The sequence below is a fragment of the Colossoma macropomum genome, unplaced genomic scaffold (assembly GCF_904425465.1).
Source record: "Colossoma macropomum unplaced genomic scaffold, Colossoma_macropomum, whole genome shotgun sequence".
In the NCBI taxonomy this organism is placed as follows: domain Eukaryota; kingdom Metazoa; phylum Chordata; class Actinopteri; order Characiformes; family Serrasalmidae; genus Colossoma; species Colossoma macropomum.
In genome coordinates, this window is record NW_023494785.1 from 4,248,163 (window position 1) to 4,269,541 (window position 21,379).

The window sequence follows — 21,379 nt, forward strand, 5'->3', positions numbered from 1 at the left end:
ATATTTGGGATGAAGGGAAAACTGTGAAAAAGGAGATTTTCTAGCTGAACCGTTCCTTTAAAGTCAATGGGACGTGTCAATGACGTGATGAAACATAATATGACCAGGAACATGAGGTCAGGTTGATTTCAGGCTGACTTTCATGTAGAGTTTTGTGGTGGGATTTTGTACTGACCAGACGCAGAAGTTTAAACAGGTCCACGTTGGTGTAAAACTTCTCCTCAATGCTCTCCAGCTGATGAGGTTTAAGGGGGCACAGGGCATTGAGGACGGCGTAGACGCCCCGACGGCTCGGGAAGATCAAGAAACGCTCCAGAAGAGCCTGACTGCAGGAGATATCCCTCAGCCTAAGGTCAGGAACACCATAGGCAAACTGAAAAAAGAGAAAAATACAGAATTAGCACCCCACGGTTCTATATAGAACCATATACAACACATTCTCCATCAAGCTGAAGAACCCTTTCAAGATGCAAAGAATGCTTTAATCAGTGAAAGGGTTCTTTAAATGTTTATGGTTCTATATAGAACCCTTTTCTTTGCTAGGGAACCCTTAAAGAACCATCTTTTTTAAGAGTGTATATTAAACTCATGATTCTAAATAGAACCATTCTCTTAACTAAAGAACCCTTGAAGAACCATCTTTTTTAAGAGAGTATACAGAACTCATGGTTCTAATTAGAACCATTGTCTTTATGAAAGAACCTTTGAACAGCCATCTTTTTTAAGAGTGTGTATAGAACTCATGGTTCTAAATAGAATCATTCTCTTAAGTAAAGAACCCTTGAAGAACCATCTTTTTTAAGAGAGTATACAGAACTCATGGTTCTAATTAGAACCATTGTCTTTATGAAAGAACCTTTGAACAGCCGTGTTTTTTAAGAGTGTATATAGAACTCATGGTTCTAAATAGAACCATTCTCTTAACTAAAGAACCCTTGAATAACCATCTTTTTAAGAGAGTATATAGAACTCATGGTTCTAAATAGAACCATTCTCTTAACTAAAGAACCTGTGAAGAACCATCTTTTTAAGAGAGTATATAGAACTCATGGTTCTAATTAGAACCATTTTCTTTATGTAAGAACCTTTGAACAACCATCTTTTTTAAGAGTGTATGTAGAACTCATGGTTCTAAATAGAACCATTCTCTTTACTAAAAACTCTCAAAGAATCTTTTTGGAAGCATAAATAGAACTTTACTAAAGAACCCTTGAAGAACCATAGTTTTTAAGAGTGTAAGGTATGAGAACAAGGTCCTAATGCGTGGCATAACCTCGTTCCCATGCCTTACTCAGTACTGACCAAAAATTAGAATCTCGTTCCAACTCCTTACCAAGTCGTGGCCACAACCTAATTATCTCATTCTCACACCTTACTAGGTCGTGGCCACACATTAGGATCTCTTTCCCACACCTTACTAGGTCGTGGCCACAACTTAATGATCTCATTCTCATGCCTTACTAAGTCATGGCCATGCATAAGGATCTCATTCCCGTCCTTACTAAGTTGTGGCCATGCATTAGGATCTCTTTACCACACCTTACTAGGTTGTGACCACAACTTAATTATCTTGTTCCCATGCCTTACTAAGTCGTGGCCACAACTTAATTATCTCATTCTCATGCCTTTCTAAGTCGTGGCCACAGAATAGCATCTCTTTCCCACACCTTACTAGGTTGTGACCATGACTTAATTATCTTCTTCCCATGCCTTACTAAGTAGTGGCCATGCATTAGGATCTCATTTCCACTCCTTACTAAGTCGTGGCCACACATTAGGATCTCTTTCCCACACCTTACTAGGTTGTGACCATGACTTAATTATCTTCTTCCCATGCCTTACTAAGTAGTGGCCACGCATTAGGATCTCTTTCCCACACCTTACTAGGTTGTGACCATGACTTAATTATCTTCTTCCCATGCCTTACTAAGTCGTGGCCATGTATTAGGATCTCATTTTCACTCCTTACTAAGTCATGGCCACACATTAAATAGAACCATTCCCTTTACTAAAGAACGCTTGAAGAACCATCAGAGTGTAAGGTGTGGGAACGAGGTCATTTTGCATGGCCATGACTTCCCAAGGATCTCATTCCCATTCCTTACTAAGTCATGGCCACGCATTAAGATCTCATTCCCACGCCTTACTAAGTCATGGCCACTCGTTAGGATCTCATTCCCATGTGTTAATACGGCGTGGCCACACATTATTTTCATTTATATGGGACGTCACCAGCAGGGCTCCGTAGTTTTCTACATTAGAATCTGATTTTTAATTGAATTTGACTGATTTTCGAATGTCGATCTTATTTCTGACAGCCTGATTGGACACAGCCCAACACTCACGCATGCACATGCAACACACAGCCAGCTGAATAGCAATGTGGGCCACTCAGCTCATCTACTCACATTCCACAACACCAACAGGCCCTATTATATCCCCCCTGTGTGTCCATGTGTGTATGCCTGTGTACATGCGTCTGCATCCACACAGCGGCTCTTTATGCTTTACTATGCCAGTGTTAACGAGGCAGTTAAGGGTCGTTGCCACAGAGACTCATATGTAGGTCTTATGCATGTTTGTGGATGTAGGTTACGCGTGTGAGTCACACATGTGAGAAACCTGTCACCCCACTGACAGATGTCCTACTGCATCCCCTCTCTCTCTCTCTCTCTGTCTCTCTCTGCCCATCTGATTAGTTGCTAAGGGCTTATCCAGCCAGCACTTTCCCCCCGTGTTGGGGCTGAATTAGCTGGCCCTGAGAAAGGCCCGAGAAGAGAGAAAGCCCCGCGTTCCTCAACCCCGCAAAATTTCCATATGAAAACCAATAAAGAGCCTTTCTAACACTGATGTCATTCCTGGGGTCCCAGGCTTTGTCAGCGTGGCCCGTGGATCCCTCTTGCTTTCACTCCCCCCAAAGTGGGTGTCTTGTACCGCGCGACAGGACCACAGGAGCAAAACAGGGGGAACGCGCTCCAGTGTGTGAATCTCCATCAGAGATTTATTCACACAGATAAAACGCAGACTAAACAACACAAAAGGACCTGTGACGGGCAGACTGAGAGAGCGGCCAGAGGAGAGTCCGGCAGCCACTACGGGTGTTCCTGAATACAAATACATTATTCAGAGAGCGATCTACATAAATATACGTAAAATATTAGGATAAAATATTATTACCCGCATTTCTATCAATATTTATAACGGCTGTGTTAAATACTCATTGGTGGCTAACGTCACCGTTAACTCCAGGCCAGGATCTGTCAATGATTTTCTCACAAGTGAGAAAAGTCTGTGGTTCTCCTTAACTAAAGGGGCCTTGGCCTATTTCTGCCCCAAGCAACCGGCCCGTCTACAGTTGATTTCAATTTGTTAGCCTGTTTGACGAGGAGTGAGCTTTACTTCCGTGGCTCAGAATCGGCTTCCAGTGTCAATTCATTATGTCAAAACCCTTACAGTGGTAGAATGGTAAGAGCCATTAAGAACACATTAACCTTTTATGTATCACTATACACTTTTTAAATGAGTATATTGCATATACCTGCATATCACTGCTGTCGCAACAAAAACTGGTATCTCTAAAATGGTAACTTTACAGAAGAAGGAAAAAACATACTTTACTTTTAATGTAAGTCAATGGAACCAGACTTTTTCCCAATTAATTTTGGACCATTTCTTTTGTTCCATTCATCATGAAATTTACACACAATGTAAAGGACAACAGGTATTTTCAAATTATGTGAAAAACTGAAAAACGACAAAAATGAAGATACAAGGTTTTGTTCTGACAACAGCGATATCTTATAGACTACACATATCCAGCCAACAGCGCCCGGTGACCACTGATGAAGGACTAGAGGATGACCAACACAAACTGTGCAGCAGCAGATGAGCTATCGTCTCTGACTTTACATCTACAATGTGGACCGACAAGGTAGGAGTGTCTAATAGAGTGGACAGTGAGTGGACACAGTGTTTAAAACTCCAGCAGCACTGCTGTGCCTGATCCACTCAGACCAGCACAACACACACTAACACACCACCACCACATCAGTGTTACTGCAGTGCTGAGAATGATCCACCACCCAAATAGGACCTGCTCTGTGAGGGTCCATGGGGGTCCTGACCTGACAGGGTAAAAGGGGGCTAATAAAGTATGCAGAGAAACAGATGGACTACAGTCTGTAACTGTAGAACTACAAAGTGCACCTATATAGTAAGTGGAGCTGATAAAATGGACAATGAGTGTAAAAACAAGGAGGTGGTCATAATGTTATGCCTGATTGGTGTATATATGTTTTACAAGTAGCACAGATTACCTGTTCTGGTCTGATCTTGGCTTTGACCAGTTGATTGACCACAGACGCTGAGAGAGGAATGTCTCGCAGCAGATAAGAGGTGAGCATTTCGTCGTCCTTCAGAATGTCCTCCACTGTGATCCCCAGACCTGTGTAGCAATCAAGCAACCGAGAAGCAAAGAGAGAGAATCAGAATGAGGATCACTTCATGGGCCAAGCATGAGGAATCTGTCTGCTGGAATTTGGTGCATACACAGATGGACAATACAGACAACAAATAGTAAACAAATAAACACAAGAACAGCTAATTAGCGTGAGGAACACAGTGATGGTGTGAGCAAGAATGTGGCACTTCAGCACCCTCAGAGCATTCCTCATGGAGGATTCAAGAGGACTCTGCAAAAGAGAGACCTGTCCTGACTGAGAAGATGGAGAGGCAGAAAGAAGCGAAGGAATGCAGAGGAATGTGAGACATCCTGACCTCTGTGTCCAGCGAACACTTCAGAAATGTCCACCCAGCTAAAGTGTGAGGGGTTAAGTGAGAAACTTAATTAAACCGCATTCTCCACACTTTCATTAACTCCAGCTCAGCCTGACTGCAGAGAGCATGATGGACATGACATGAACAGAGAGAGAGAGAGAGAGAAAGAGAGACTATGTGAGAAACAGAAAGTGAGACAAAAACAAAGACAGACAGGGAAACTATCTGAGAAAAAGAGAAAGTGATGGGGGGTAACTTTACATTAGACTCCATAAAAATAAGTTAACACATCCTTTAGATCAGGAGTCGCAACCCAAATGTTGCGAAGAAAATCAAACCACCTTGGGAGCCTCAATATTTTATGTCAATTTTTCCATCTTGGCTGTATATATGGTCACAGTATGCGCTGATGTGCTAGTATAGGCTAAAAATATAATATAAACAAAAACACAGACTTACTTTGCTCTGCTTTAAGCTTTAGCTCAGCTATAGCTGCTTTTCTCATATCTCTGGCAGGAAACTTTGCCAAAAGTAGAATATTTTCTTGTAAAATGTCTCTCAATGTTTGACTTTTTACGAGGCTGAAGTCGCTTCACATTCACCAGCTTCTTGTTCGGATTTTTCCGTTCCACCTTAAATGTTGCAAACACCCAGTGTTTGACGGCTTCTGACTTCAGATTAAACGTATCAGGAAACCAGCTGGAATGATTATAAATGCAAATAAGATCATTCATCTCCAGATTATCAATGTTCATCTTAAATCTTTCTCTTTGCCGTTTCGTTAGCTACTAGCTGGGTGAGCTACTAGCTGGGTGTGTTATCTGTGTTGCTATGGTGACCACCAGTCTGCACTGATCCTCAGGGTTAAAGGGTGAATTAGCAGTTCTACATTAACTCCAGCGTTTAAGACCATTTATTGTTAAACTGTGTTGAACAATCAGCAGAGCTTTATTTTACTGTAAAGGAGGATTATTTTATTTTTACCTACAAATCTAATTCTGCACTGGAGCCGCAACAGGGCAGTAAAAGAGCCGCGGGCAGCTCTGGGGCCTGCTCTAAAGGGAAATAAATATAGAATTTCTCTGCAAATTTTGGTCCACAATTTCCATATATTTTGTGAGTTTAACACAATTGAAAAAAAAATTAAAGCATAACATATAAAATGTGCCATAACTTTTGCCACATTAAATTCCACATTAAATTCAGCAAATAAACAGTATTCATGGTTTAAAATGTGCAGGAGTGTGTTCTCTGTAGAGGACGTGTTAACTTAGACTTAACTTTCACTTAGGAAAGCAACAAAATGTCATTTGATCGGGGTGTGCAAACTTTTGCACACGACTCTAAGCATTGGCTTTTATTTCACAATGTCTTCATAATTATGTAAAACAAGTTCAGTCAGGTTTGCTTGATGCTACAGTTTACGCAGCAGCGTAATGAACTCACTGATGAGCTCTGTTTATGTAAACAAATAGAAAGTGCTCTCTAAAAATACATGGTAGCCGCAGGGTAAGCTGATTAGGGCTCTTCCAGGTGCGCTCAGAGAGGTGCCTGATCTAAAGGCATGGCTGGAGGAACTCAGGTGAGGTCAGGCCAGACATTGTAAGTCAAAGGTCAAGCCTGTCCAGCAGGTGAAGAGCTAAGCGACATTTCTATTCAACAGTCTTTAGTTTTGACTCAAGTTACCAGCGTGACTGAGAAATCCTGCTCACTCCCCTTCACACAAACTCCCGCGCGCTAACCTTCAATCCATTCAGGATGTATCCGGAGAGTTCTCATGAACTTGCTCATGGTGGTCAGCTCACTCCACACTCTCCCCAGCTGCAGGAACTCGGGGTCACTCAGAAGGAGCTCCTGTGTGTCTGCCCAGAAACGAGCCAGACTGTAGAGAGACAGACATACACATGTGAGCATGGATACACAGTGACAGAGCTTGTTCCTGCACTCATTGTCCATTTAATCAGCTGCACTGGCCATATAGGAGCACTTTAGACTCTAGACTGTTGTCCATCTGTTTCTCTGCATAATTTGTCACCCTGTTCTTCAATGGTCAGGACCCCCACAGGACCCCCATAGAGCAGGTATTATTTGGGTGGTGGATCATTCTCAATATGATAACCATTGTATTATCTTAGTTTAATGTCGTTTCAATGTATTATGGTCCTTTTCTTTATAACGAGCATAAAAATCGCTAGTAGTCTGCTGATGTCTAATTAGCTAGCTAGATAAATTTCCCGTTCCACCTTAAATGGTGTAGCAGTTACATTCTGCCCCCTCAGGCATCTAAACGGGAAAATTCGAACAAGAAGCTGGTGAATATCTGACTTCAGCTTCATATCACTGAAGAATTAGGAGTGGGTGATAATAAATAATTGCCCCCTCTTTGAAGGCATAAGATGTCCTAAATGTAACTAAAGCCCAGCAGTGAGGAGCTGAACTTTACCCTCCTCTGCTGTCACTGCAGACTGGCAGGGTCACCTACAGAGCAGCGCTAGTAGCTGTTAATGAAGTAATGCTCTTTTTATTTGAGGGTCCCATTTTGTAGGGAAGATTTCAACCACAATCGCTTGTAGCTCAGTTCTAAGGGGCAAGGAGACACTCAAAAACAAGGATGGGATTGGGCCTAAACATGTTATAGCTCATATGTTACATTTGGGGTAAGGAAAAAAGTGTATTTTGGCTGAACAATCATTTTAAAGCACAATGTTGTTAAGAAAGTGTGAACACAGCCTGAGGGCTCTTTCACAGCCATGCACAAGCAGCTCTGTGAGAACTAAAGCAACAGCAGAGGGGAACTCACATGGAGTTGTTGTAGTTGGACACAAAGCCGGGAGACTCTCCGCGGGTTGGGTGCTGGAAGCAGGGGTTGTTGGCATTGCAAAAGATCCCCTGGATCCACGGGAGGATTCCAGCAGAGGGCATGGCTTTGTTTGGAAAATGACCTAAAGCAGTAAAAATGGTTTCAAAGTTGAAGAAACTTTTTTAGGCCCACAAAAACAAACTGGGACTTACCAGATATTTCAAAGGTTCTAGTTTCACATGGAAAAAATGCCCCTCTCTCACTCTCATCAGTGGGACAGGAGGTCAATAGGTAGGCCAGTCGCAATCATAACATAATTGAATGATCGCAGTTATTTAGGCCAACAATAATTATTTTCCACAGTCGTTAGTTTTCACAATCATATCATCGCTCTCCAAAGAAAAACATGTATCTCCATTTTGTCGGTTTTTATTTTTCCACATCGTTTTAACATGGCAGTTGTCCATTATGTTGTGTGCAAGTTTCATGACGAATAAGCCAATAGGAATGCTCCAAACACGCTTGGAGTAAAACCTATTTTCTTTAACATACATTAAAAGTTAAGACGGTCTTTGCCTTCTTCTGTAAAGCTACTATTTTGGAGATATTTTTCTTTAGATAGCGATGATATGTTTTCTGTTGGAACAGAATGTGACATTGATGTGTTTTCATCTGCTGGTTTGAAGCACATGAGTGTGAATAAAAGAAACAGTCAGGGGTCCTGTGGAAATGACAGAAGTTGTTTTCCCCTGACACCTTTAGAGGGCAGTGGTGAGTAATGTTTGTTTATTTGAGCTCAGCCTGTTTCTCTTGTCAGTTGGAAGCTATCCACAGCCAGCGAGCAAGACAGCTGATCAAGCAATTTGCCTGTACTTCAGTCGTTGCACACAATGAACAAAAAAGACAATTAAATTGCTAATTGCAAATATTTATATGGCAATTAATCGTCCACTAAAACTTCACGATTGTAACAGGCCTACTGACAGGGTTAATGAACCGCTCTGGGAGGACATGACTGCTCTTTCACAGGAGATGAATTGAGAATTCATGCTTGTGTACTGGAGTGTATGTATGTATGTGTGTATATTAGTCACTATACAAAAAAATGATGTGAATGTGTTCAAAATAAGGCTTTTTATCTCACATTCATGCTGACGGTACAGTGGATTAGCTTTCCTTAACCAGACGAGCCCGATGAACAGCATGACTGGCCACATGATCTCCATGAAGAAGCGCATCTGAAAAAGACAACAGGAATTAATGGTAGACTCAAAAAAGACTTAAAAGAGAGAGAGAAGGTTCTTCAAGGGTTCCTTAGTAAAGGCAATGGTTCTATTTAGAACCATGAGTTCTATACAGAACCATTTCATGCTTAAATGGTTCTCTGCATGGTGAAATTGTTCTTCAGATTGATGGAGAATGTGTCAGATATGGTTCTATACAGAAGCTTTTTGGAAATGGCTCTATATAGCACCAAAAAGGGTTCTGCTACTGTTATGATGTCAGGCTTGTAACTATAGAAGAACCCTTTTTTGGTGCTACATAACCACTTTCAAAAAGGTGTTCACTGTGGTGGTGATGAGAACCAGACATCTGATGAGTTTAATGCCTCTAAAAGCTCCTTCATGGTAACGTAAAACACAAAATGGTTGTGAATAAACTATCTGATGCCTGAGTTGTTGTTTTAAAATACATGCAGGGCAGATTTATCACCATTTTATCATCAACATTACATACAAACTCTGAAGGCTCGTGTAGGTTCACTGGTGGTTTTGGATAGTAAATAAAATGTCTATATATATGTTGTAGACATGGTGACCCCTGGTTCCTATCACCACCACTGTAAAGACATCTGAGTCTCTACAATCAACCGTTTCACACCAAACTGCAATTTCAAACCACTCATTTACATCTCAATGACTGAATTATACAGAAAAAAAGATTGAACAATTGTTGGAATTCTTTATCTCAGTTTCTTATGGTTCCCATTACATGTACAGAACCACATCTTTTTTAAAAATCTGAAGATGGTGATCTAAACGTGCAAGGATAGGCTGAGAAACGTACCAGCCTTTAGTAACATAATGCTGCCTCTGAGAAAGGCGTGAGAAAAATTTAAACCTGGAGCAATTATCAGGTGTGTGTGTTTCCCATATCAAGGCTACCTGAGCTAACAGGCCTTTCGAGCACTGATCATCAAGCCTCCTTCACCTCCAGCCCAAACACACCTGGTTCATCTAATCAAGATTTTCTGAACAGACTAATAAACTGGGTCAAGTGTGGCAGATTAGGGCTCAAACTAATAGCTGTAACTTACTTTATTAGTTGATCCTATCTTATATTTACACTGGCCATTTTATCAGCTGCTCCCTCCAAAGAGGTGGTTTACAATCACTGATTGTTGATAATCTGATGTTGCACAACTGATCAGCCCAACAATGGACAACCACCATTACTAAGGCTTATAAACTCTTTACTGTCACTGCTGAGTTGAGTCTGCCAAAGATAGCCAGTAACTGTCCACTGATGAAGGGCTAGAGGATAACTAAGACATACACTGTGATACACACATGTACAATGCCACTACCACGGCATCCTCCTCCAAGAAAGCAGAAACATGGAGAACAACAAGTCCACTTACCTTCTGCCTCTTTCGGACAGTCCAGTTTTTCCACAGCAGGAGCCGGACCTGGCTGATTCTCGCCATGTCTCCACCCCTAACCCCCCTCAGGGTTCTGCTACAGGTCACCTGTAAACATGGAAGATAATAATAATAAATAAATAAATAAATAAATAAATAAACATTTGTTGGGTATTATTACTTCCACCCCCAGCAGCCATGGGATACAAGGAACATACTACATGGAATAAGAGAAACAGGGCAAATTTTAGGTGGTGCTTCAAATTATTTTTTTTCTTTAAATTATTTGTTTTATTGTTTTGTTTTATTAAAAAAGCATAATATGTATATGTTGTGTGGCATTAATAGAGTTTGTTTATTTTTAGCTACCTAGAAACTGTAATGCGAGGCCAGCTGGCTACATGTGCTAGACTGTTAGCAGTTAGCAACCAAGAGAGCTCCTGTACATTAGCCAGCGGATAACGATGCTAACAAGCTACTGACAGCTGCCTTGTTTAGGAGTACAGCTAACAGTAGCAATAGCTTTAAGGTAGCTTTGCTGATTCCAGCTTTAAACAAGTAAGAAGCACTAACGACAGAGCCTGTAAGGAGCTCTTATGCTGCTCTATAAGGCAGGGTTTCTCAACCACTGGGAATGGGGACCACAGGTGAGCCGTGAAGCACCCCTTAGTGGTCCTCGGACCTACACTGAGGGGAGCCAGTGGTCCGTAGTGGGCCTGAGATGGCATTTTGACATAAAAATAAGTGAAAAAATAATTGACTTAACATTAAACAGTTAGCAATATTAACACAAGCCCTGCGATAACAGTGCACAAAGGAAGCTTCGTCAGTTTGCCTATAGAAACACCCGAACTTTCAGTTGCCCACTTGTACCAATATTCAGTTAGATTCTGATATTTCATGATTTCATGTTCAATGATACACATATTGCAAGAGTAGGACCACAAATATCACTGCACTGAAAATATCCCAATAATGACGTTTTTCTTGTGGGCCTTCATGCATATGTATATCGCTGCTGTCAGAACAAACCTTGTATCTCATTTTGACGTTTTTCGGTTTTTGACATAATTTGAAAATACCTGTTGTTCTTTACATTGGGTATAAATTTCATGATGAATGGATCAAAAAAAACATCCCAAATTGACTTAGAAAAAAGTCTGGTTCCATTGACTTACATTAAAAGTAAAGTACGTTTTTTCCTTCTCCTGTAAAGTTACCATTTTGGAGAAACGAGCTTTTCTTCCGACAGCAGCGAAATATACCTTATAGCAGAGGTTCTCAACCTTGTTCTAGTTCTATAAGGTACAACAAACCTGTAATAAAGCTCTACAAATTGTTATATATAGTTATTAGTGTGTACAGATATTATAATGCATTATGGAACCTGACTTTATGTCATACACTCTTGCTTTATAAAGTTTTATGCATGCAATCATAACTACTTAAGAGCAATTATACAAACCTATGCCCAGTATTATAAGGCATTATGTGTGCCATATAACACCTTATTAATGCATTTATATTGCAGTATGAACACAGGATTCATAGAAAGTATTACCAAAAAATCTTTCAAAGCTTCTAAAAATAGGTAGAACAAAATAGAATGGAAAAAAATAACAAAATAAAAATATGGCAATGCAAATTACTCAACCTTGATACAGAATACGAGATTACGAACAAAAAACACAGTAAAATGTACCTGAAAATGAAAGTCAATAAAATAAAATAGAAAATTATGCACAAATTAAACAAAATGCTCTTAAGTGAGTTGCCTCCAATCCACCTTTACCAGGTAATCAACTGATAATAACCTGTGCACTAGAAGCTCAACTGAACCAAAACATAGAGTAGGTGTGGGGGGGCTGGTTTGGGAACTTCTTAATTGGATAATTGTAAAACTGCATTGCTGGAGGGCCACAGCACTGGACGCTTTGGCATTTGTTTAGCACGCTTTAATGGACTATTAAGCCCTTTTTGAGTAGAATGAGTGAGTCAGGAAAAAGCTAACGCCCTGCTTTAGCCCCACAGGAATGAAGACTGACATCACAGGCACATCCAGTGATGACTGATGACCATTGTGAAGTGATTAGTCCCTTCTCTACTCTAACACCTCCCATTTGTCTTGCCAGATACTTATCAAACCCTTCAGTGGTTGAAACGATGCTGTAGCCCCTCCAGGACTAGAGTTATTTAACCCTGCGTTTCCTGGTTTTAGTGCTGTAGTCCTCCAGCAGTGCTCTAATACACTGCAGTGCAGGTGGACTACAGGCCTGGGGGTGGAAAACACTTCACTTAGAGAAGATGGTGGACCAGCATCATAAATAAGCAGCAGCGAAGGGAAAAAAATAGTAACCGATGCAACTGATTAACACATTTGAATCAGTCAAAGTGCTATAATTTCAGTGCACATTCAACATTTTGCCATTAAAACTCAAGGAATAAAACAAGGTAGTAAATTAATATGATTTAACTAACAAATGGACATTTAAAGCATTCATAGATCTTGATTTCCACAATAGGCCTCTTCTATTTTAGGAGAAGCTGCTGAAAACGATGATATTTTAGCCCAAGCACACCAAGAGTAGTCGAGAATAACCTGCTAGACTGTGTTCTGATTACGGTCAAATGTTTTGTATGTTAAAACAAAGTGGCCCATTTCTGTATAAAATGTCCCTTAATTACTGTCAGTAAGGGAAAACACCTGCCTCTTAAAAATGATTCCCTACCCTGCGCTGGATATTATTAATAAAAGACCATACACCAATCAGGCATAACATTATGACCACCTCCTTGTTTCTACACTCATTGTCCATTTTATCAGCTCCACTTACTATATAGGTGCACTTTGTAGTTCTACAGTTACAGACTGTAGTCCATCTGTTTCTCTGCATACTTTGTTAGCCCCCTTTTACCCTGTTCTTCAGTGGTCAGGACCCCCATGGACCCTCACAGAGCAGGTACTATTTGGGTGGTGGATCATTCTCAGCACTGCAGTAACACTGACGTGGTGGTGGTGGTGTGTTAGTGTGTGTTGTGCTGGTCTGAGTGGATCAGACACAGCAGTGCTGCTGGAGTTTTAAACACTGTGTCCACTCACTGTCCACTCTATTAGACACTTCTACCTTGTCAGTCCACCTTGTAGATGTAAAGTCAGAGACGATAGCTCATCTGCTGCTGCACAGTTTGTGTTGGTCATCCTCTAGTCCTTCATCAGTGGTCACAGGACGCTGCCCACAGGACGCTGCCCACAGGATATTTTTGGTTGGTGGACTATTGTCAGTCCAGCAGTGACACTGAGGTGTTTAAAAACTCCAGCAGCACTGCTGTGTCTGATCCACTCGCACCAGCACAACACACACTAACACACCACCACCACGTCAGTGTTACTGCAGTGCTGAGAATGATCCATCACCCAAACAGTACCTGCTCTGTGAGGGTCCATGGGGGTCCTGACCACTGAAGAACAGGGTAAAAGGGGGCTAACAAAGTATCAGAGAAACAGATGGACTACAGTCTGTAACTGTAGAACTACAAAGTGCACCTATATAGTAAGTGAGTGTAGAAACAAGGAGGTGGTCATAATGTTATGTCTGATCGGTGTACATCATCATTATTAAAAAAAAAAACTTTCAGTTAATTTAGAGATTTTATTTGAAGCAGTTTGAAAGCATTTCTATTGGTCCAATCATAATGAAATTTTCACATAAAGCAAAAAGAAAAAATTGCATTTTAGCATAAATGAAGGGACGATATACTTCATTTATGCTAAATGTCTCAAAACATATTACATATGTGTGCACATGATGTAACATGTAAAATACATGACAGCTCTGGGATTATCGTCACCAAAAGTTGTAAAAATATTGAGGTTGGTGAGCCGTGGACCCCGTCACACCGCACGGTAAACAAACCCGTTCCAAAGCTGACATTCCTGTCCTACGTTATTCCAGCCTTCCATCCACCTAACTAACGTTAGTTAGTGTTTATTAGCTAATAAGATATTACTTATGAATTGGCTATTTGAAAAGTCTGAAAACAAGTAACCTTAATATAAAGATCAAAACAAGCTCACAGACTCAGGTTAGCAGTCTTAGCTTAGCTTAGCTAGCTGCTCCTGAGTGAAGATAGATTGATGTTAGCCACTCTGCAGCAAATGAATGAATGAATTAATTCATGAAAAAGTAAAGATGCTGTTTTCTGTTCCAGGAGCGACAGAGTAAAGGTTGAAAGGTTTCAGAACAGTCCATATAGTCCTTATATGAAAAACAAGCAGCAAAAACAACCTGTTTTGAATCCACTGTTTCTGCAAACCAACACCTTTACATATACCCGCCCACAGCAGTTTAGCTCCGCCCATTCACGCTGAAGTTATAAGGAGTGTTTCAGCCCGGACTGCTTTGTGAAGGAGGCGCAATACAAGGCAGCCAATCAGAGCAGAGCGTTTTACATATCTTTACATAAAACAGTCTTAAAGGCACAGTAACAAAGACAGCCTGTTCAATTCTAAGGGATAAAGACCGGCTAAAAAATGATCATGCAAAAATAAAATTATGACTGTTTCTGGTATGTAAAGTGACACAAAACGTTATAAAAGGACCGCAGTGGAAAAAAAATTAAATGAAAGAGAAAATGTAAGAAATGGGCCCTTTAATCATTTCCCAGCCACGTTACAGAGCGCACATTGGCCACTCTGAGGCACGTGATAAAGACAGAATATGTATACATATACGTGTGTATACATATAATATATACTCACACACACACACACACACACACATACACAGTACACACATACACACACATACACAGTACACACACACACACACACACACACACACACACACACACACACACATATATATATATATATATATATATATATATATATATATATATATATATATATATATATATATATCCCCTGATTAGTTGTTTTCGTCTGTTTCTTCTGGCTGCTTTTCTTACTGCTAAAAGCCACAGCCTGTACAAAATGAGCGCCCAAAATCAGCCACCTGCGCGCGCGCCCACGTGGCCTGAAGTTGACCTTTGGTCCTCGTCAGTGAGCGGACTGGTTCAGAGGTGAATAGAGAGCTGCAGGTCTGTAAAAGCACGGATCCGTTCAGCTCGGACAGACAGCCAGACAGACAGACAGCCGTGCAGTGCTTCACTCTCACCGTCACTCAGCCTGTCACGTAGCCCAGCTCCCACTGACCTCACAGTTTCGCTATGTGACCGATACGAGTCCACAGCTGGGCAGTAAAACCACTAACTTCTCAGCTTAAGCGCACTTTAATGGCTCTGAGAGTCTCACAGCACAAAGGGCTGTTTTCACTTACACCGAGTTCACGGCTGTGCTGGAGTCACGTGACATATTAAAGAATTCAATATTCAGTAACAACTTATACAGAGCAGATTTCAGTATAATAGACTAGACATCTATATGATAGTATAAACTAGTATAAGCCCCTCGATCAATATATATATATATATATATATATATATATATATATATATATATATATATAATTTTTTTAAATAATGTGTATTTTTTTTTATTATTACTTTAGGGGCTCCATATGAAGCAGTATTTTTAATTGTTTTATTCAATTTTAACAGTCTTAGTTAAAAGTTACTGGATGATGAATGATATACTGTACCTATCTATTTATATAAGACTTTAAATAATGAATTAAACAAATAAAATCTCCAAGCAGAACATTAAAAAAATCACTTTTCATATTCTAATACAGTTGAATACAAAAGTGTGAGCACCCCTGGTCAAAGTGCATGTTTTGTTGATTTTCTAAGTGAAAATATCAACACATTAACATTTAACAAACATTTTTCTGCTAATTTTACTGCACAATTTCTATTTATTTGCTGGGTTTAAAAACAATAAAACATAACATATACAATAACTTTTGCACAGGCCACATTTCATGTTTTATTTTTCTCAAATATGTCAAATTCTATAAATAAACAGTAAAAAAAAAAAAAAATCACTGAAACATCATTTGACCAGTGTATATTAATACAAGAATACCCCAAATAAATAATACAGTAAATTCACACAGTTACTGTAGTTTACTGCATTATAGTATACATGTATTATAGATACTATAAGACAGCATTACAGGGCTGTTACAGGGAAATAATCCAGGATAGTACAGCAGTATTAGACTGTATCATATAGAACTATAGAAATCTTACAGTATCTTTTTGTATAAACTTCATTTTCTATAGTGCTATTTATCATCATATTGGAGTCAGTTATTTACATGTATCTAGAACAGCTCTTGGTTTTGTATTACTGAAAACAATGAATGATTCCAAACTCCCGAATGAGGAATCTCCTTTTTCCTTCGATTCCCTTTTAGTCGTCTAATGTTACATGATTGACAGTGTATGAAATGCTTTACTGTTGCTGTCTTTGGAGTGTCAGGGTTTTATTTCAGACCAAAAGGATCCAAAAAGAGCAGAAAAATCTTCAGTTTCTGTTCTGTTAGATGTTAGATTGACCCAGGAGATTTTGGACCTCATACTTTTGTTTTACTTAATTTTGCCTTTGGTATTTACTTTTACTTCTTCTTTGCTGAATAACAGATGAGAGAGTGATTTTCACCTGTGGCTTTGTTTGTCCTCTTATGAACCAAATGGGCCGCTCTCCATTTGGAGTGGGAATTCAGGTGGATAAATTTTTACAAAATCAGTTTCTTTCATCCCAAAACTAAATAACCTTAATATGTCCATTAACATCTCCTGTTATATATGTATATATGTTATATATGCAAAAAGAAGCTTAATTCCAAACGTGTGTTACAGTCACTGGTGTTGTATGAATATGGTGTAACACCAGTGACGGTGACTCCAGTGACACTCTGGTTAAAACTGAGGGTTTTGTAAACTGGCTGACTCATTGGCTGATCAGGTGACCTTGTGTAACTATTTAAAATCAGTAATAAAAATGATAATATAACATTATTTTGACAAAATCTTAATCACCCAGCCATTAAAGCACACAACACCAGTGACACATAGAAGTTATGAGCTGCCTGATAAACAGAATTATTAATAAATTAATGAAATATAGTGAGCGAGTGTGACTGTCTGATGAGCCTCGACCCAAAGAAGCAGTTTAATAGAGCAGGAAATACTGTGTTAAAATGTAGAATAAGAGTCCTGATGACACCAGTGACCGAAATCTCTGACAAATGAATTTTTTAAATAAAATACATTTCTTAAACGTTTTAAATAACGTTAATGATATAAGTTAATGATACAAAAGTAAACATGAATCTGTTTTATATGAATTCCTCTTAAAAATATTATTTTATATTAAAATGGTTGAAAATTGTTTTTGTGACAAGCTGTTTTACAGATGCAGAGCGAACATGAAACAGGATAAAAAAGGAAAATCAGAGAAATCATAAGGGAAAAGTATGATTTAATCTTAGCATACCGACTTTTGGAGCTGTGCCTAATATTTTAAGCATCTTTTTAAGCCCTGCAGACTTTGTGGCATGGTTTCCCCTCCAAATGGAGAACGACCCAAAAAGCTTGTTTCACAAATTTGGCCAACATGAGCATCTACTCTAACGAGACCATGCCAAAGTATTACGCCAGTAAATCCCGTAGACCTCATTATCTTTAGCAGCCCACCAGCTGATAAGGTCGTTACCCAATGCAGACCGAATGCAAAGGAAAACTCACCTCAGGTGGATGATGGGTTTCTAGGGCTCCATGGGATGAAGACCATGGCTGTGCACAGGCGACCACTTCTCGGCGCAGAAGCTGTACATTATTCCACCTGAGACTCAGGCAGAGCCTCTAATCAGCTTGTTTTAATCCGCCTCCTCGATGGCTGCTATGGAAAGCCAAGCGGTCCGTAAATAAACGGGCGTGTTGGACACCTAATGCTTTTTATGGACTTCCAAACAGGCCACATTTAGCATAGAAGTGGCATACTGACCTTTCCATTTGACCACATTTTGAGCCGCAAGTGCAGGAAGCATTAGAAATAATAAAAATAATCATAGAAATAAACATTTGTCATCCACTTTTTTAATAAGTTACAAAAGTGTTTTCTCACACTGTCGGCTAGCTGTTTCGTACACTGAATAGAATGGAAACAGTATGAAAATGTGGGAAGGTGATACAGTTCCATTAAAACAAGCACTTATTTTGGCAAAATCTCTGATTTCCACAGTTAGCTTCAACATGTATGCCATTTACATTAAAAAATCCTTTGGAAAAAATTTTCTGTTTAATGATTGAAACATTTCCGGAAGTCCACAGTTGCCAGAAATAACAGTTAAGACAAAATATAGACATGTTCTGTGCACAGAATGAAGCAAATGATATAAAAAACCAGCACATGTGCAGCGTGTGTAACAACGGTAAAACAAAAACCCTGTAAAAGATTAACACCAAACTTTGGCAAATACAGGACACTGTAATGTAAAACCACTTCTGTCGTGATCCTGAACAAAATACTGCATTACAATGAACTGAAATGTCAAGACCGCAGAGTGAGTCCTCGTAAGTACATTAATTGGTTGTAAAAAAAAAGTGATTTTGCACAACTGTAACAGTTTTTATCAACTTTTTTTGGCGTAAAACATACAAAATACAGCAATATACTATATGCATATATTAAAGGTTTAGTACGATGCAAATTATACCTGTTAAATTGCACAGTAAATGGGGGGATTCTGAGTAGAGTCCTTCAAATCAGCTGTGGAATTACGATCACGACTACGAACCGGTGTTCAAATTTCAGTTAGGCCTTCTGTTTAGGTCCATCTTTTGCTCTCTTTTTTGTTTTTTTTTTATTCTTGGATTAAGACATGATGTAACAAGGCTAAGTGCATCCTGTATTAATACTGGTCCATGCGCTTGTACGATCATTACAAGCTGCCATCTCCATGAATAATATATTAATATATATATATATATATATATAAAACCTATATAATCATATGTATAAAATGCTTCCTTGGGTCTCTTCACAGTTCTCCCTATCTGTACACACGCTCATACAAAGTGAGCCTCCCTGTTCTCTAAGTCCTGCATGCGCCGGGCCCTGAACCTCTGGTAGACCGGCTTGGCCTGGTTTTGGCTAAGCTCCTCGGGGCTGGAGCTGGGCGACTGAGGAGGTGAGGGAGGGCTGGCCTGTTGGGCCTCAACCTCAGGCTCGTCCACTGAGACCTCCAGGCCAAACTCCTCCTCCTCCTCCTCCTCCTCCTCCTCTTCCTCTTCCTCCTCCTCCTCCTCATCCTCGTCCTCTGCGCTGTTAGTGGGGTTCGCTTTTGTCCCAGCGTCTGCTAACGCTAACATTTTAGCCTGGTTCCCTGGCGGTTTGTAGAACGTTCCGGGCGGGGGCTTCAGGGTCCGTGGAGGTCTGAACGCTGTGGGAACAGGACCGTGCTCGCTGTCGCCCTCTCTCTGGCCAGGCTGCGCCGCTACAGCATAGGCCTTGTTAGCGTTAAAAAAGGCGCTAGTGGTTTTGGCGCGCTCCGGGAAGGAGTCTGATGGTGCTGAAGTCGAGAGAGGGATGCTCTGGCTCGCGTCGGTGTCCTCGGGCAGCTTAGCCACGATCATGGAAGTCCGAGAAGGGATGTCGTAGTGTTTGTACTGCTTATCCCAAGTCCTACGCAGCGTGTGCGTGTCGATGTAGGTGTTCCTGTGGTGGTTCCTGGCCCGACCCTTCGGCCTCTCCTCTTCCGACACCTCCTCAATGGCGGGGTCCCGACCTCTCGTCTCCGGCTGGTCGGCGGAGTTCCGGGCGTTGCGTTCGTCCACTCGGTTCAGGAGGCGCTCGGCGGGCAGGCTGACGGGTCGAGAGGTCAGTTTGGAACGCGGCGGCCGTAGCTGCACCCTGCTAACGTGGTTCCGTCTACACAACCCGGGCGAGTTCTGCATTTCTGGGACGCTCGAAGACAGCACTCCGTTCATGTCTTCCGAATCATCATCTACAACTACATGATAATTGAACAGATTAGCACAACGGTCATGAAGAAAACATCGAAAATGGCTTTTCTAGTCTTTGTTTTTTTTAATATGAGCCATCAAAAGCATAGTTAGGTGAAAATTTACACAATTTTTCTCACTAATGTAATAAATCAGCCAAGAAATGTTTTGTATCTGGGGTTTGCTTCTTTACTTTTGCACCTCAGCTACGAGGATAAAGTAGCTTACAAGTAACAGAGGCCTACCCTACCAATTAGCATGGTGCTAACTGCATCCCCTGCCTTGAACTGTGTTAAATAATCTCAAACACATGTGATGATATGTTTCCTGACACTGTATAACATTTGTACACAGCTAAAAACAGTAATAGCAGTATGTTTAAGAGCGTATAACGACTTAGCCATGCAGTTATTGCTAACTAGCATACACAAACTATCATTTTCTGCTAGCAGCATTAGCTTTGGAGAAAAACTAAAGACCTCTGGATCCCAACAAACATATTTGTTGGGTGTCTACATCAGTAATAAAGGGAAATTTGTTTCAATTCGCTAAATTACTCCTTCATATTCACTACTAATACTAACCAGCAGTAAAGTCCGTCTCATCAGGTCTTACTTTCACCTCCTTCACCTCTTCCAGGAGGTGGGTGGAGGGGATAACGGAGGAGTGCCGTTTATACATCTTAGCACTCTGGTGCTTCTGTAAGGACACAATAGGGCCTGTCAGTCTCTCTCAGAGAACCAGACACAGTCAACAACAGCAACAAAGAACTAGGGCTGCACAATACTGACTCCTCGGACCCCGTGCGTTGAACGTGTTGGTGTTTTTTCTGCTCTTGACAATTAACGTGTGTCAGAGAGGAGAAAATACCAAGACTGGAAACTAGAAATATTGTTTGTTCCTAAATATTTACAGTTTTGTTGTCTTACTGCATGCAAATAGTTATTTACCTGTCGTACAACTGATGTTTTTAACATTTTAAATCTGTAATACAGTAAATGAATGGATAAGGTCTACATTTAGGGTGGATATAGATATAAAATGTGTGGAATGTGTCGTGTTGTGATCAAACACCAAGATTTTCTTTAAAGTTAATTTTTATGTCAAATAAACTCGACTCTGATTCAGATTCTGCAAAAAACACTACTTTTAACTGTGTCAACTTGCAAACATTAAGAGAGTAATCCTTT

At 40.3% G+C, this 21,379-nt stretch overlaps 2 protein-coding genes across 4 annotated transcripts in view; both read right to left on the reverse strand.

Annotated features, from left to right (window-relative positions):
- Window positions 1-15,546, reverse strand: part of abca4a (ATP-binding cassette, sub-family A (ABC1), member 4a) — a 110,825-nt gene extending 95,279 nt beyond the window's left edge. The window contains exons 1-7 of the mRNA XM_036581579.1: window positions 15,395-15,546; window positions 10,218-10,325; window positions 8,721-8,814; window positions 7,577-7,718; window positions 6,519-6,658; window positions 4,317-4,444; window positions 176-373 (exon numbers count right to left, since the gene is read on the reverse strand). Coding sequence (XP_036437472.1) covers window positions 176-373; window positions 4,317-4,444; window positions 6,519-6,658; window positions 7,577-7,718; window positions 8,721-8,814; window positions 10,218-10,283 — 768 coding nt within the window. The 5' untranslated portion in view covers window positions 10,284-10,325; window positions 15,395-15,546. The remainder of the gene's footprint in view (window positions 1-175; window positions 374-4,316; window positions 4,445-6,518; window positions 6,659-7,576; window positions 7,719-8,720; window positions 8,815-10,217; window positions 10,326-15,394) is intronic.
- A 2,726-nt stretch (window positions 15,547-18,272) lies between these two features.
- arhgap29a (Rho GTPase activating protein 29a) overlaps window positions 18,273-21,379 on the reverse strand; it is a 97,454-nt gene continuing 94,347 nt past the window's right edge. For all 3 annotated transcript variants that reach the window (XM_036581590.1, XM_036581609.1, XM_036581600.1), the window contains 2 exons: window positions 20,774-20,888; window positions 18,273-20,197 (listed from right to left, as the gene is read on the reverse strand). In XM_036581590.1, the coding sequence (XP_036437483.1) occupies window positions 19,254-20,197; window positions 20,774-20,888 (1,059 nt within the window). In that variant the 3' untranslated portion in view covers window positions 18,273-19,253. The remainder of the gene's footprint in view (window positions 20,198-20,773; window positions 20,889-21,379) is intronic.